Raw genomic sequence first — 15,052 nt, forward strand, 5'->3', positions numbered from 1 at the left:
AGGTGCATCAGTGTCCCTGGCTGCTTATTGTTGTCTCTCTGCCAGTGACACCTTTTCAGCAGCTTTGCTAGAAGAAGGATGTGTATGAGAACTCTAGAGTTCACCCTGGACCTAATCAGTGAGTAAACTATGAGTGAATGCCCTAAAAAGCCAAAACATCACTAAGTTACTGAGTCCAGAAGTAATTAGCATGAGAAATAATTTCCTTTACACTTCTGAGAGAGGCAGAAAAAATATTTTGAATTAAACATCTTGTTCTCAAATACATACCAAATCTAGTGTTGCATACAATAAACACTACATATTTACCTTTTTTTAGCTACTTGTAGAAGCTCTTTTGCTTCTACAAGCTACATATATTTTAACTACAATGTAAAGGTTTAATACAAAGCTTTCATAACATCAGATTAAATGAAAGGTTAAAGAATCAATAACAAAAGTTTCCTCTGTCAACTAATGAGTCAACACCAAATTGCCAGCAAAAGCACAAGATAACCTACCGCGGGTAGTGCAAAAAATGAAATTGCGAATACTGAAAAACAAGATGCAATGGTCTTTCCTATCCAGGTCTGAGGCACTTTATCCCCATAGCCAATAGTTGTAACAGTCACCTGTAAAGAGAAATGCATAGAGCATTACAGCAAGTATTAATGTGGCAGTTTTGGGTTGTTGCTCTTTCTTCCTTTTTTATTTATTTTAAAGAAAGTTTAGTTGCATTCCTAACTATCCCAATGACAGTCTGCGTGACATTAATGAAGGTAACTCTCCTCTCCAGGTTTGCTTTCCCATCTATAAGAGATGGAAAAAGGTACAGGAAATTGAATTACAATAAAATACATGTTTAAAATCTTGTAAAGTAAAACCATTAATTTAAGTCTTCATGGCTGAGGCAACTTTACAGCCTATGAAGTTACTGGGATATGGGTTGCCTGCCCACGTCATACACTTTCCTTAGGGGGAGGCTGCCAACAGTTCTGAACTGCTGATTTTCTTTATGGGCAGGAGATGTTTGCTGAGAGTATTACAGGGCTGCTGCACAGAAAGAGCATATATATACTGTAACCATGGACTATGACTGGAGTCAGACATGAAGTATTCTAGAGAATAATATTGGTATAAATAGCAAGAGAAGCTGAAAAATTTCCATGCAGTAAAGATCCTGAAAACATAGTCTAATGAATCACTAATTCATATAATACCTTGAGAGCAAGAACAGATAATTTAATGCACACATGCAGGAAACATCTGTTGAGTTTGGGTTTCAAAACACTGAAGTAAAGATTACCACCACAGTGATGTAGCATAACAAGGCTTAATAAGTCATTACTTGCATGAGCCGAAGGAAAGAATAGATTTGTTTGAAGCAGAACGATACATTTGGCATCTGAGAGCAATTTAAATTCACCTATGTCACAAGCTATTTCTGAATTTGGAAACTAGAGAGATTTTTATCTGTGACTTTGAAGAAGGCTAACCAAATCAGAGCCTTTGAAACCACATGAAGCTCTCAAGCAGTTGAGGCAGACCTCAGCTGCTGGCTGTTCAGATTTTCTTCTGACAGTATGGGCTTTAGCTGCCCAGGACACAGAGGATGTTAGTCCCAGACAATAATATACACAGGCCATCCCCACCTTGTCCTGCAGTTGCTCCTAGTTCACCTGTCTGCTGTAATGCATACTACCCAGCAACCACAGAAATGCAGGCAATGCCCAGGGCAGCATCTCTAGGGGAGGAGAGCAGGGAAGGGCAGATTTATAGAGGCAAGATGTTTGTTAAGGGGGTGAAGGGACGGAGAACCTGGGTTTGGGGAAATAAAAGGTGCTTCAGGAAAAGTGTGGCTGTCGGCCACTTTAATAATTGTCCATTCCTACTAAAAGTTGAGACACCAGAGGGAAATCCTGTGGATGTAAGTTCCGACCTGAGCTGTACCTCAGAAACACATGAAGCAAGCCATCCATACTCAAACTATCCACCTTCTAAGCAACATCATTACGTGTCTGTCAAACACACAACAAAGGGACAGCTCTAGCTGCTTGAGGTGATGATGTTAAAAGTTTATTGCAAGTTGCTGATACTCAAAACATTCAAGTATTAGCATTTAATTTTTAATACAAGTTTTTAAAATGTGGCTTATTTCCAAAACTGTTTCATGTACTACAAAGGTATTTTAAGAATTACTAAGGCGAGTTAAGTACCCAAGTATCTTTGCCTGTATTCCTGAAATTGTTGTTGAAATACCGCCTTAATTCAGGGCCTGATGAGGAACTGAAGGGATGACATTATCTCCTTACCTACATAAGAGGGTCAGTTTAAAAAAAAAAAAAAAATCCTAAATTCTAATTACAATTTCCCATTCAAAAATATGGTATAAAAAAGGAAATATAGTGATGATCTCCACTACCTTCTTACATAAAAGATTATGAGAGAAGATAGTGGTTTATGTCTCAGGTTTTGAAAAGATTTACAAATCCTTGTAATTGAAAAGTTTTATCAACTATTCTGTGTTACAATCTTAACACCATTTTGAAATATATACATTAACTAGAAAAGTGAAAAGAAATAGGTGCTTTTGAGCTGACTGAAGTATAACTGAACTGAATTCATATACAACTAAGATGTATTTTTCTCCCCTTTCCACCACCACCCCACCCATTCCTTCTGAATTGGTCTATATGAAGCATCATAGACACAAGAAAAGTATTTTCTGTGCTGTTTGTTTAGGAGTTTTTTAAAAAAAAACCAAAATTTTGGAAATCGGGTTGCAAATCAAAGCATGTGTTTAGATTAACATTTTTCTCTGCCCTCATAACTCTAATCCATCTACAATGCATTGTATTCCAAAATTACATTTTCTTTTTTCCCTAAGATATATACTGTTGAAACCTTCCATGCCAAGTTTCTGCCCTAAATGAATTTTTACAGCCAGTTTATAACCCCCTAGAGAGTACAATACTAATTTTACAGTTGTAAAATAGGCTTTTATAATGGAAATACTGACTCAACTTCTACTCTAGCATAGTAAATATGTTGGCATAATGAAATTAAATTGATACAAGAGCTCACACATTAAATTTTCATTGAAAAGCAGCGTGTAAAACTAATTGTTTTAATTAGGAACAAAATCATATTCATCCATTGACTATTTCAGAACTTTGATCTGATGTACATCACCACAGGCTTTGGTATTAAGACTAATCTTGTTCCTATTAAATATGCATCAATAGTCTGAAGGAGGAAATATGAAGCAAAAATCCACACAGCAAGAAGAAACAGTAATGTTCGTCAGCACTGAATAGGGAAGGAATTTTATTCAAGACTATCAGGCTAAAGTGAGCACAGCAAACTAATCAGGTGAGTAACAATGCTCTGTTGATGAAATGTGTGCCTTGCAAAAATTCAGATAAACAGCTACAAAATACAAGAATGCATGATTCAGAGGTATTAAAAAGGCAGACATCACAGGACTGAGGGAGCAAACACAAGCTAAAAGATTAAAAAAAGCCAAGCATGGAAGCAAATAAGGGAAAGTCACCTTATAGAAAATACCTTAACTACTTTGTTCCTAAATTTGCAGCACTGCAACTTCAAAATCAATTGCACTAGATATTGTTTTGTATACCAAATACCACTTAATTTTCTGACCCACTCACAACACCTGCCTTGATTAAATCAAGTAATACAAGAACAACATCCAGTGTTATACCAGAAACATCAACTGGCTCCCTGACTTCTTTGCAATTGAAGTATAGTAAATTGCAAAATGGTTTGAATGCTCTCCTGTACGCCTAAGTGTAATGAACACATTAGAAGCCTTTCTACTGCTTGACATCTTATTCAGTCAACTGCATTCATGCAAGTTGAATATAAAGTAGAATCTTTCCAAGTTGCTGAAATCCATGCAGCACAAGTGCAAACAGATTAGACACTCATGCTTTTATTTTACTGTGAAGTATGCAATCTGTATAAAGCTAAAAAAAAACTGGTGATATTTCAATATTTTGAATTCTTTTCCAAATGACAATATTTTTCTTCCTTGTGCATATAAGGATGTTAGTGATAAGAACTGATTCATACAACAGAAATTCCACTTTCTGCTCCCAATCACCTCTACGTACATTGCAGCACTCTGAGAAGATTCAAATTACATCCTTCAGATGACTATGCTCTACAGGACACAAATGTTTTGAAACATTGGAATTAAAATTGTAATCCAAAGCTGAAGAAAGGACTTCCTGGTCACTACTATTACAAACACTTAAAGGGGATGTCTGGATTCTTTTTCTTCTTAATATTTCGAAGTTGTTTTCATACAGTTATCATTGCAGGCTCACACCATCATTCTTGATGCAGTTGAAGTACATAAGCGCAAGAGCTCTCAGTCCCCAGATGGAGAAAATCAGACAAGGAAGGGAAGAGACCAGCAAGGCTGAGTTGAGACATGCTGGTCAAACTAAAGAGCAAGAGGGAACTGCACCAGCAGTGGAAGCAGGGACAGGTAACCTGGGAAGAGTACACGGACACTGCCTACTTGTGTAGGGATGGGGTCAGGAAGGCCAAGGCACAGCTGGAGCTGAACTTGGCAAGGGATGCAAAGAATAACAAGAAGGGTTTCTACAGGTGTATCAACCAGAAAGTTAAAGAAAGTGTAACTCCACTGATGAACAAGAATGGTGACCTAGTATCAACAGATGAGGAGAAGGCTGAGGTACTCAACAACTTTTTTGCTTCAGTCATCCCTGGCAACCGCTCTCCTCACCCCTCCCGAATCAACAGACAACATGTTGGGGACCAGCGGGGTAAAGCCTCTCCCACTGTAAGGGAAGATCAGGTTCGTGACCACCTGAGGAACCTGAACATATATATAAAGTCTATAGGACATGATGAGATGCATCCCAGAGTCCTGAGCAGATTGGCTGATGTAGGCGCCAAGCCACTCTCCATGATATTTGAAAAGTCATAGCAGTCAGGTGAAGTCCTTGGTGACTGGAAGAAGGGAAGCATTGTGCCCATTTTCAAAAAGGGTAGAAAGGATCACCCTGGGAACTACCGACCTGTCAGCCTCACCTTTGTGCCTGGGAAGATCATAGAACAGATCCTCCGAGAAGCTATGCTAAAGCACATGGAGGACAGGGAAGTGATTCGAGACAGCCAGCATGGCTTTACCAGGGGCAAGTCCTGCCTGACCAACCTAGTGGCTTTCTGCGATGGAGTTACCACATCAGTGGACAAGGGAAAAGAAATGGATGTCATCTATATGGACTTCTGTAAAGCCTTTGACACGGTCCCCCACAACATCCTTCTCTCTAAATTGGAGAGATAAGGATTTGATGGGTGGACCATTCAGTGGATAAGGAATTGGCTGGATGGTCACATCCAGAGGGTAGCGGTCAACGGCTCAATGTCCAGGTGGAGATCACTGACAAGTGGTGTCCCTCAGGGGTCCGTACTGGGACCAGTGCTGTTCAATATTTTCATCAATGACATTGACAGCGAGATCGAGTGCACCCTCAGCAAGTTTGCAGATGACACCAAGCTGAGTGGTGGGGTTGACATGCCAGAAGGACGGGATGTCATCCAGAGGGACCTGGACAAGCTGGAGAAGTGGGCCTGTGTGAACCTCATGAGGTTCAACAAGGCCAAGTGCAGGATCCTACACCTGGGTCGGGGCAATCCTTGGTTTCAATACAGGCTGGGGGATGATGTGATTGAGAGCAGTGCTGCGGAAAAGGACTTGGGGGTACTGATGGACGAAAAGCTGGACCTGAGCCACCAATGTGCACTTGCAGCCCAGAAGGCCAACCGTATCCTGGGCTGCATCAAAAGAAGGGTGGCCACCAGGTCGAGGGAGGTGATTCTGCCACTCTGCTCTGGTGAGATCTCACCTGGACTACTGCGTCCAGCTCTGGAGCCCTCAGCACAGAAAAGACACGGACCTGTTGGAGCGGGTCCAGAGGAGGGCCACAAAAATGATCAGAGGGCTGGAGCACCTCTCCTACGAGGACAGGCTGAGAGAGTTGGGGTTGTTGAGCCTGGAGAAGAGAAGGCTGCGGGGAGACCTTAGAGCAGCCCTTAGAGCAGCCTTCCAGTACTTAAAGGGGGCCTCTAGGAAAGACAGGGACAGACTTTTTAGCAAGGCCTGTTGTGACAGAACAAGGAGCAATGGCTTTAAACTAAGGGAGGGCAGATTTAGACTGGATTTAAGAAAGGCATTTTTTACAATGAGGGTGGTGAGGCACTGGAACAGGCTGCCCAGAGAGGTAGTGGAGGCCCCATCCCTGGAAACATTCAAGGTCAGGTTGGATGGGGCTCTGAGCAACCTGATCTAGTTAAAGATGTCCCTGCTCTTGCAGGGGGGTTGGACTAGATGACCTGTAAAGGTCCCTTCCAATCCAAAGCATTCTATGATTCTACATAACTGAGACACAACTACATCTGAAGGACATTGAAAAGGTTCTAATAACTTGGGATATTAAGTTAAATGGAACTACACATCCAATTGCAAATACAACAAACAGAATATAACAACTTCAGTGTCATGTCTCTCAAATAATAGATCCTCAGTGCTGCCTAGCCATCATGCTTGGATAGTAGTTTAATACCTCCTCAAGGTGTCATTTTTAGCCATCAATCAGTTCTGACCTGTCTGGCCTCACTGGTCACTCTAAGCCTCCTAATCAAATGATAGCCCAAACTAAACATGTCCACTTGTGAGATCTCAGAGATAAAACTAGACAAGTCTTAAAAAAAAAAAAAAAAAAAAACACCAAAAAACCAAAAACACCTGATGAAAATTAAGTTGGAGGGTTGAGCTCACCTAAATTTGCAAAGTCTGTTCTGTGCAATGAAAAAAGGGACTACAACAGCTTTAACCAAGTCAGTAGGAATACAAGGGTTGAAGGGATTTTCTGGTTGCTATTTTCTGGAAGTAGTTTCTGGCTAGTTCAAGTCAACCACATTATGTCGGCTCATTCACTATCTCTTGAAAATGCGACTCCATCTGAAAATGAATTGGCTTTCCCCTCGCTGTTCCTGTTGGGACATTATTCCAGAACCTCATGCTTTTGATGGTACCAGGCATTCTTGTAGGCTCCTGTCTTCATTTCTGAAAGATGGCTTTCCAGCCTTGTTTTTCTCTTCCACCATTTCATGGTCTCAGTTTATCCCCCTCCCCTCTTCTGTTGCCTCACTCCTGCAGTACACACACCTACAACACATCATGCTCAGCTGAATCCCTTTCTCAGTGTGTTTAGCCTCACAAATAAAAGCTGTTTCACTTGCTCTTGTAAAATAGTCTATTCATCCCCTGGATCATGCTGGCAGTAGTTCTCAAGGATGACAAGATACAGGACAAACTTGCATAAAAATAGGGAGAATTGTTCATTATTAGTGAAAGCATAGGCAAATTGTTTGGGTTCATCTGAGTTTCCCCCCGCCAAAATACAAGCACCCCTACCAAAATACAAAGGTAACTAAATTAGGAAAACATAGTCCAGCAAAGACTTAAAGCATCCCAGGCAGATGGTTATTTGATCATTTTTTCCATTTGACCATTATTATGATAATTTTTACTTGGAGTGAAAAGACAATTTTAGATCTGAAGTCAGTAGTAAACATACACATGGACACAAGCAATGAAACTCATAGCAGATCCAGCAACTTTGTATCCTAGCCTGATAATTAACCCATCATCAGTTGTTTAGATTTTACAGTACAGCGATACCCACTTTCTTTGGGAGGCTGCAGTATGCCAGCCCTTCTCTGCTTACTGATCAGATGAATGGGAAATGGTGGGAGGTCTGCCAGCCACCATCAGTCACACTGCTGGCAAAGTCAACAGACTGCTCTGCCTATTGGACTTGATCTCAGCCGTGTTGAACTCAAGCACATATAGGTCTTAATCTATAGTAGAGGAGTTTCTGTAATCTAGACCTTGCTCAACAGACCACTTCTGTACAAAAAATGTCAGAAAAAGCAGCCAGTTGAAGTAGTACCCTTTATATCTCAGTGTGATATTGAAGGAAGTGCTGGGGAAAGTTATCAACATATGCAGACAGTTTGACTACAATTTCTGAACTGTTCATGGGAATTCTACAGTTATTTATTTTCCATTCAACATTAGTACTACATTACACCTCACAAAATATAGTAATTATACTGAAAAGAAACAGCATTATCTAGGTACAAGGGGAAAAAAGAATGCTTAAGCATATATAAGGTAGCCAAATATCTTAGGAGAGAAGTTTTAAAACATATTCCTATGAGGATAATTCTAGCCATACAACAAGAGGAAAATCAGAGTGAAGTTAGTTTCAGCATCCTACAGACCCATTTCAACAGGAGCACAATTTGTGCTAATTATTGAATTTAAATGAAAGATAAATTCCTTAATTATAACTATTTTTTCTAGATCTTGACATAGAAAATTATCTATATTTTGAAATAATTTACTTTTATTTCGTCAAGTGGAAAACAACTGTTGAAAATTTCTGGATTCCTCTAGATATAACTTTTTTTCCTAGCTCCTTGATATCTTTTAATAGAGGTTTAAAGATTTGCAAATTAAGAAAATAAAGTCCCAAGAGTGTTCTCTAGATATAAGAATATCTACATCTGTACTTTGTAAGTAAGAATTTTAAAAGGTTTCTCCACATCTACCCCACAGATTTTCATTAAATGAGAACAAAATGTACTTGGAACTGCTCATCAAGTTAAAGCTCAGAGATGAGAAGGCAGTTGCAAGATGCAGATTGCATGCAAAAAACATTGAAAAATACTAACCCTTACATCTTCTGACCCCCACTCCAAAAATTCTTAAAATAACCAACTCCCTCCCCAAGAACCCAAACACCTCATCCCAAAAATTAGGGGGAAAAAAAAGAAAAAAAAAAAAAAGGATATAACAGGCCTATAGTTGGTATTCTTGACTTGTAAACCACAAAAAGAATAAAAATGAAGTGTTGCCTTCTGTCTAACATTGAAGTCAGTGTACAGTACTCAACAGCTTTTTTAATTTAGAAAGGGGGAAAAGTGTTCTGAATAACACAGTTCCTTTTATGTAGGAATTTTTCAATATTTATGTTCAACTATTTACAAATTAAATCAGATCTGTTCTAATTTAGCAAAAGTTCTATGCACATGTAGTTTCAAGTGGTATTTCCCGCAACTGTTCAGCAAAGCTTTCCCACAATTTTGATTTTAAATTTACATTAAGCACATACTGATAGGCTTTGCTAAATAGGAATATGGTTTTACATATGCTTAGAAGTAAGCAAACTCATCAATGTTTTGTTGAATTCGGTCCTTGGTGAGAAAGCATATATCAATGAACTAAAGGAACAAGAAACTCTTAACTAAAGCTGGTACTTGCAAACAATTGCTTGATCCAATTCAAACCAAATCAAAGGAACGGGCATAGTGTAATATCCATGCATGGCTATATTCAATAATTGCTTGTGACAAATAGTGTTCATGATCAAAGAGACTGTTAGCACAATCCACATAATTGTTTTCCTGAAGGATGTTTATTCAGATGTGAAGGTTGGAAATTGTGTAGCATTCAGTGGATATCAAAAGGAGAGCTCCCCTCAGTCTGCCTGAGGCATGATTGAATTTAATACCTAAGGAGAGAGGAGGAGGACAAAACCGCACGCAAACCAAACCAAACGAAAACAACAACAACAAAAAAACCACCACAAAAAAAAAAGAGACAGTGAGCCAATAACATTCCCTGAATGTGGTCATCTTTGACTGATTTGGTGAGAACACTTAGCATCTTATTTGTTATTTTTTTAGCTTTTTTTTTTTTTAAATTCTTGTTTTTATTGTCCAGAATCTATACTAGGTCTTTAAGACTGTTAGTCTGGACATGAAGTACAATATAAGCAGACTAATTTTGAATACTTGCACTGGGGCTGAAAGACGCGTCATGCTACTTGTATTTTACTTGCAAATATTAAACTTGTCTTTTGAAAGGCATAGAAATATGCAGCCATTGGCAGAATTATTTGTACAACACGCACTGCATTCAAAACCAGCAACAACACAGACAAATCTTTATGCCACAAGGTAACCTTAGGTTTCTTCAAGCCCATAAACTGGCATGGCAACTAGCTACAGCCCAGGGTTCTCAAGGAAATTCAAATAAAGCCCAGGAGGCCAATTTACATATGGAAATGGAAAAGCAATATAGATTTATAAATAACAACAATGACAATGAAGAACATTTAATTAAAAGTTATGCACCCTATGGGTACGTCTACAGTCAGCAAAGCACAGTAATATAAAAGTACCCAATTCCAGATGCAGTCTAGTTGTGGTAACACAGACCTTTCATATGTTTTACTTTATGCTATGCTACATATTCTATTGCTGCTACCCAAAGAACTTGTTTAGCAGCGTAGCTATACACTGAGAGAAAAAAAAGTGCAATGCTGTAGAGAGAGAGGGGGTGTGAAAACATTATCAAGTACTTTTCTTTTAGAAGTATTCTCTACTACGTGAGGTAAGTGCACTTTCAGAGAAGTGAGATCAGTTACCTTGCCAGACAGATCACGTATCTATGACAGTGTTTGAGACAGGACCTGTGAATTACCTTCTTCTGCGTGTCCAGTTCCAAACAGTCTGAGACAGGTTTTCAGTGACCAGAATTTGTGGTGTTTAAGCAATTCTGAAAATTCGGGCTAGAACATAACCAAAACTTTTGAGACCTAACACTTTGAGAAGGTTTTTGTATGAGTTTGAGACCTTCATTAGGAAGCATCCTGATACTTAATGACATCCCAATTATTGTCCTAACTTTACAGGGCTTTTTCCTAGTAGAAAGTGTGAAGAATATTACAGTATCAAAACACCAGAAATAGATGGACCTGAACCCATTTGAGTTTTGTTTTGCTAAATCCTTTTAGCAGTCAGCAAAATATAGCATCTGCGTTTAGAACAGAACAAGGACACTAAATTCTAATTTTAATATTAAAGAAATTACATTATGAGCTCGTTGAATGCAGTCTCACACTTCGAGTGGCATGCTACAACATAATAGAAGTTATAACAGAGAAAGAATATTATCATGATTAAACTTATTGATTAAATAAGTTCATTGTAATTAGAAAAACAAAATAACTGGCATGCCTGTTAAGTGAGCAGTAATTCCCTGAAAGGAGAATATTTCAATATCCTGACAAATCATATTGCTTTTATGGAAGGTTTTACTACATTTTCAGCAAGCCAGTCTGGTCTGTCACATACTCAATTTTTAATGCCAACACCAATGACAGCGTGTGTTTTTAAATGCAGCTACGTCTGCCACTGTTAATTACCAAGTCATCTGACCGCTGTACTGGAAAATAAAAATGCTGTGATGACATGAAAGCATTGAAAAAGCTACTTGCCAGAAAGCCACTTCCTTGTGCTACACAGCAAGTTTTCTGATCTTAAGAGAGGCTGTATTTAACTATGGCAGACAGCAAGAGGGAAGAATTCTGTAGCAGATCTTAGTAGCAACCTAAACAAAACCTGTTGGATTCAAAAAAGGCTACATATGCATTTCAGCACCAGGAGACCTGCAATAGACTTGCTCATCAATAGACCTTTCCTTCCTGAAACAGCAAGTGGTACTGTTTGTAGAGAGAAGACTATGTAAGTACATACACGCAGAGGTTTATTAAAAATATGTCTTAAAAAAAAAAGTTTTATTAGTGAAATGGAGGTGTTAGTCCTATGGTCCTTGTACATAAGACTTACTAGTAGTCTCATTTTTAAACAAAAAAAAGAAACTGCCTTTTGATTTAAAATGGCAAAGATGAGGAGCCAGGACATTTTGAAAATGCAAGCATGGAATCATTAGCGATGCCCTGCATTTTAAAGATCGGTAGCACTTAACGATGACAGTTTGTTTTATTAAGCTACATACAATTAAAGCAGATAAAAACAAGTCATTGCTTGAATGCTAATGATAAGGAAAAACAGCTTCCAAAAAAGTACCTTTCTTTAAACTGTAGTAGGAAAAAGAAAGGGAAGCAATTACAGACAGGAAATCCCAGAACAGAGCAACCAACCTAATATTTGCATATCATGCGAGAAAAGAAAGAGGGGATTGTTACTAGCAGAAGCAACAAAATTTAAAAGTTTACTAAAAAATAATCCCAGATTAGAGCTGCCAAACTAGTAAGTACATATAATAAACGAAAATAGAGAGACAACTGTCACTAGCAACAGCAAGAAAGCAGAACTTTATTAGCAGAACTAAAGATCCATTTACACCACGAAGTGTGGCAGCACCTTAGAGAAACCTGAGAAATCTCTGAGCAAGATGGTATGTCAACATAGCACAGACGAATGCCACATAAGGATACTAAGTGCGTTCCAAAGCAATATAATCACTTCAAAACAGTCCTGTGCTGGATTTCTTAAGTATCTCAGATGCTCCTTGTTCTGGAATTAGTCCATTCTGAATAAACAGGGAACAGACAAAAAAAAAAAAAAAAACAAACCACAAACAAACCACAAACACACACACACAAAAAACCCAAAACACCAGCCCTGATTTAGCAAGACTGTTACCACCTCAAAAGGTTGAACCCTACCATAAGAAAGGTAGCAAGAAGTAATCACTATAACAGAAGGGAAGACAGGTTAAAGAATTAAGAATAGATGTTTCTACATCCGCTATACATAATCTGATCACTTTGGATCACATAAGATTAAAAACACCAAATAGAACTACTGATCATTATAGTATTTTCTTAGTTTCATAAAATTACAAAACCAGAAAGTGTATTGAAGCAATAAGAGGCCATTTCAAATTGCTGTTCTTACTCCATGCTTACTTGAACTTTACTCCACATTTGAAGGTGTTAACTACTTTTAGTACATGTGAAATTGCTATACTTACTACTCCCCACCACAGGGCATCTGCATAGCTGCCAAACTCTGTTTCTCCAGAATCATTTACAGCATCTTTTTCAGCCAGGTACACAAAATAAGAGGAAAAAATCAGGCCCAGAAATCCAATGTAGAGTGTAGTTATCAGTTCCTGCAAAGAGAATCAAAATAACAGCATTATGGTATTGTTGAGACACTTAAATTACCTATCACTGATGTTTTTTAAAAGATAATTGGAACAGAAGAATGTAATTTCAGCAATTAATAAACATTGACACCAACTGTTGGCTGTGCAAATTAACAAAAATCCACTGAGCTCAATGGTGAAAGAATTTACACCATAGCTGATGACTTGGTCCAGCATGCACACTTCAGAGTCAAAACAACCTCCTCACTTGCAAGCATGATCCATTAACCTTTTGGTCACCAAAAAGTAGTTGGGTAGTTTTTTCAAACAGTGTCACATTCAAAACAACTTTGGAATTTCAATACATATTTTTAGAAATATTCAGACTACTTTTCAGAAGTCCCATTTTCTGTGGTTAAGTCCAACTACAAGTCAAAAGTTTGCCAAAGTGGAGATGATATTTTTAATCTCTTAGGAACTTTTTGTCCCTTGAACAAGGCAGAACAACCATATTTGGTTAAAATAAATGCCTGCCTCCATACTAAATATATTTGACATCATCAGCATGTCTGCATACATGCTGTTCTGAATATAAGGACTTTTGCATCAATTATTATGTCATTACTCAGAGTACTCAAACTTACTTGTCTGTGTATGAACACTACTGATCCCAGCAGCCTCCATGTACCACCCTGACGGTCAACATGCAGCATTCGTAAGATCTGCAGAAAACGGATGCCCCTGGAACACAATTTTTAGATGAATGAAGAGACTAAAGATAGAAGAGAAGAAACAGAGGTGGAGAGGGGAAGTCTGTCTCTTCCAAAGGACCATTTTAAGAGACACACATAGTATTTTATGTTAGACTTAGCAGCCTGTCTTTTTTCACTCCATTGACCCATCTTTCATCTTGTTTTTTATGAAGACAGAATGGGGAGATTGCACAATAGAAGGACAGACCTTTGCACACATGGCTAGTAAGGATAACTCAAGGATTCAGGAATTTTGGACACAAACTGTGAATGCTCTAGAAATCATTCATCAACTCATATTTGACCTGCTCACCAGACTGGGAAACAACATACAGAAACAGCCAACTAAAGATCTGAATTCCTCACCTTTGAGGAATTTGAACTAGACAGTCCAATAATATTTTAAAATATTCTTTTTATGAGAGTCACTGCAATCCTAGAGCATCACTGCAGCTAGTGCACAGAGCACAGTACACTGCCCTGTACTGTCTCAATCAAGAAAACCAAGTGGTGGGACCTTCCTGAGCACAAGGTGGTCCATCACGAATTCATAACCACTAACCCCAGGTATTTTATGAAGAAGCAGCCTGAAGGTGACAGAGACATGAAGCACAAAAGAGTTACTATAAAACTGAGCCAAGAAACTAAAACAGGATTTGGGTAGAACCCACGTAGTTGGGGAAAGGGGGCAGGGGTATGTGCACCTCTATCCCCACCAGACATAAATGCATTTCAACCAGACAGACAACCCACACAAAATTATTTCCCCTACACTTAATGGGATCACTGTTTCGTGCCCATACATGATTGGTGACTTGCTCTGATACATGTGTCTGAGAAGTGACTCGTTTCCTCCTGCAAGAATTGAAATGGGAGGTAAAAAAAAGAAAAAAACTACCTTACTCAGCACAATTTTCTTTTATTGCATATAGTTACCTGATCGCTGAGGTTGCAAAGACTTGACCTTTAGAGCCCACACAAAGAACTATCATGGAAGCAACAACTACAATTAAATCTGGAAAATAAAAGTCAATTGAAAAAAGGAGTTAGCAGCATCTTGCAATACTTCTGCACAACTGTTACTAGAACCAATGCCAATATTACTTTTACAATTTGAACAGTCACCCCAAATTAAGATTTTTGTTTATATATCAGAGATGTCTATTGTAACTTGTAAAGAAAATATAATTGTGTGATATGATAGAAAGATTTTACTGGGATGGATCCAAGATGGCCACGTTCTAGATGAATTACGAGAGTTATATGAGTTGCTGTAAAGCAGTCTCAGCAGCCT

At 38.5% G+C, this 15,052-nt stretch overlaps 1 protein-coding gene across 4 annotated transcripts in view; it reads right to left on the reverse strand.

Moving 5' to 3' along the window:
* KCNQ1 (potassium voltage-gated channel subfamily Q member 1) overlaps positions 1–15,052 on the reverse strand; it is a 371,056-nt gene that overhangs the window by 262,899 nt on the left and 93,105 nt on the right. For all 4 annotated transcript variants that reach the window (XM_075502322.1, XM_075502321.1, XM_075502319.1 and 1 more), the window contains exons 4-7: positions 14,695–14,773; positions 13,651–13,747; positions 12,890–13,030; positions 501–611 (exon numbers count right to left, since the gene is read on the reverse strand). In XM_075502322.1, coding sequence (XP_075358437.1) covers positions 501–611; positions 12,890–13,030; positions 13,651–13,747; positions 14,695–14,773 — 428 coding nt within the window. The remainder of the gene's footprint in view (positions 1–500; positions 612–12,889; positions 13,031–13,650; positions 13,748–14,694; positions 14,774–15,052) is intronic.

The sequence above is a fragment of the Mycteria americana genome, chromosome 5 (assembly GCF_035582795.1).
Source record: "Mycteria americana isolate JAX WOST 10 ecotype Jacksonville Zoo and Gardens chromosome 5, USCA_MyAme_1.0, whole genome shotgun sequence".
Lineage (NCBI taxonomy): Eukaryota > Metazoa > Chordata > Aves > Ciconiiformes > Ciconiidae > Mycteria > Mycteria americana.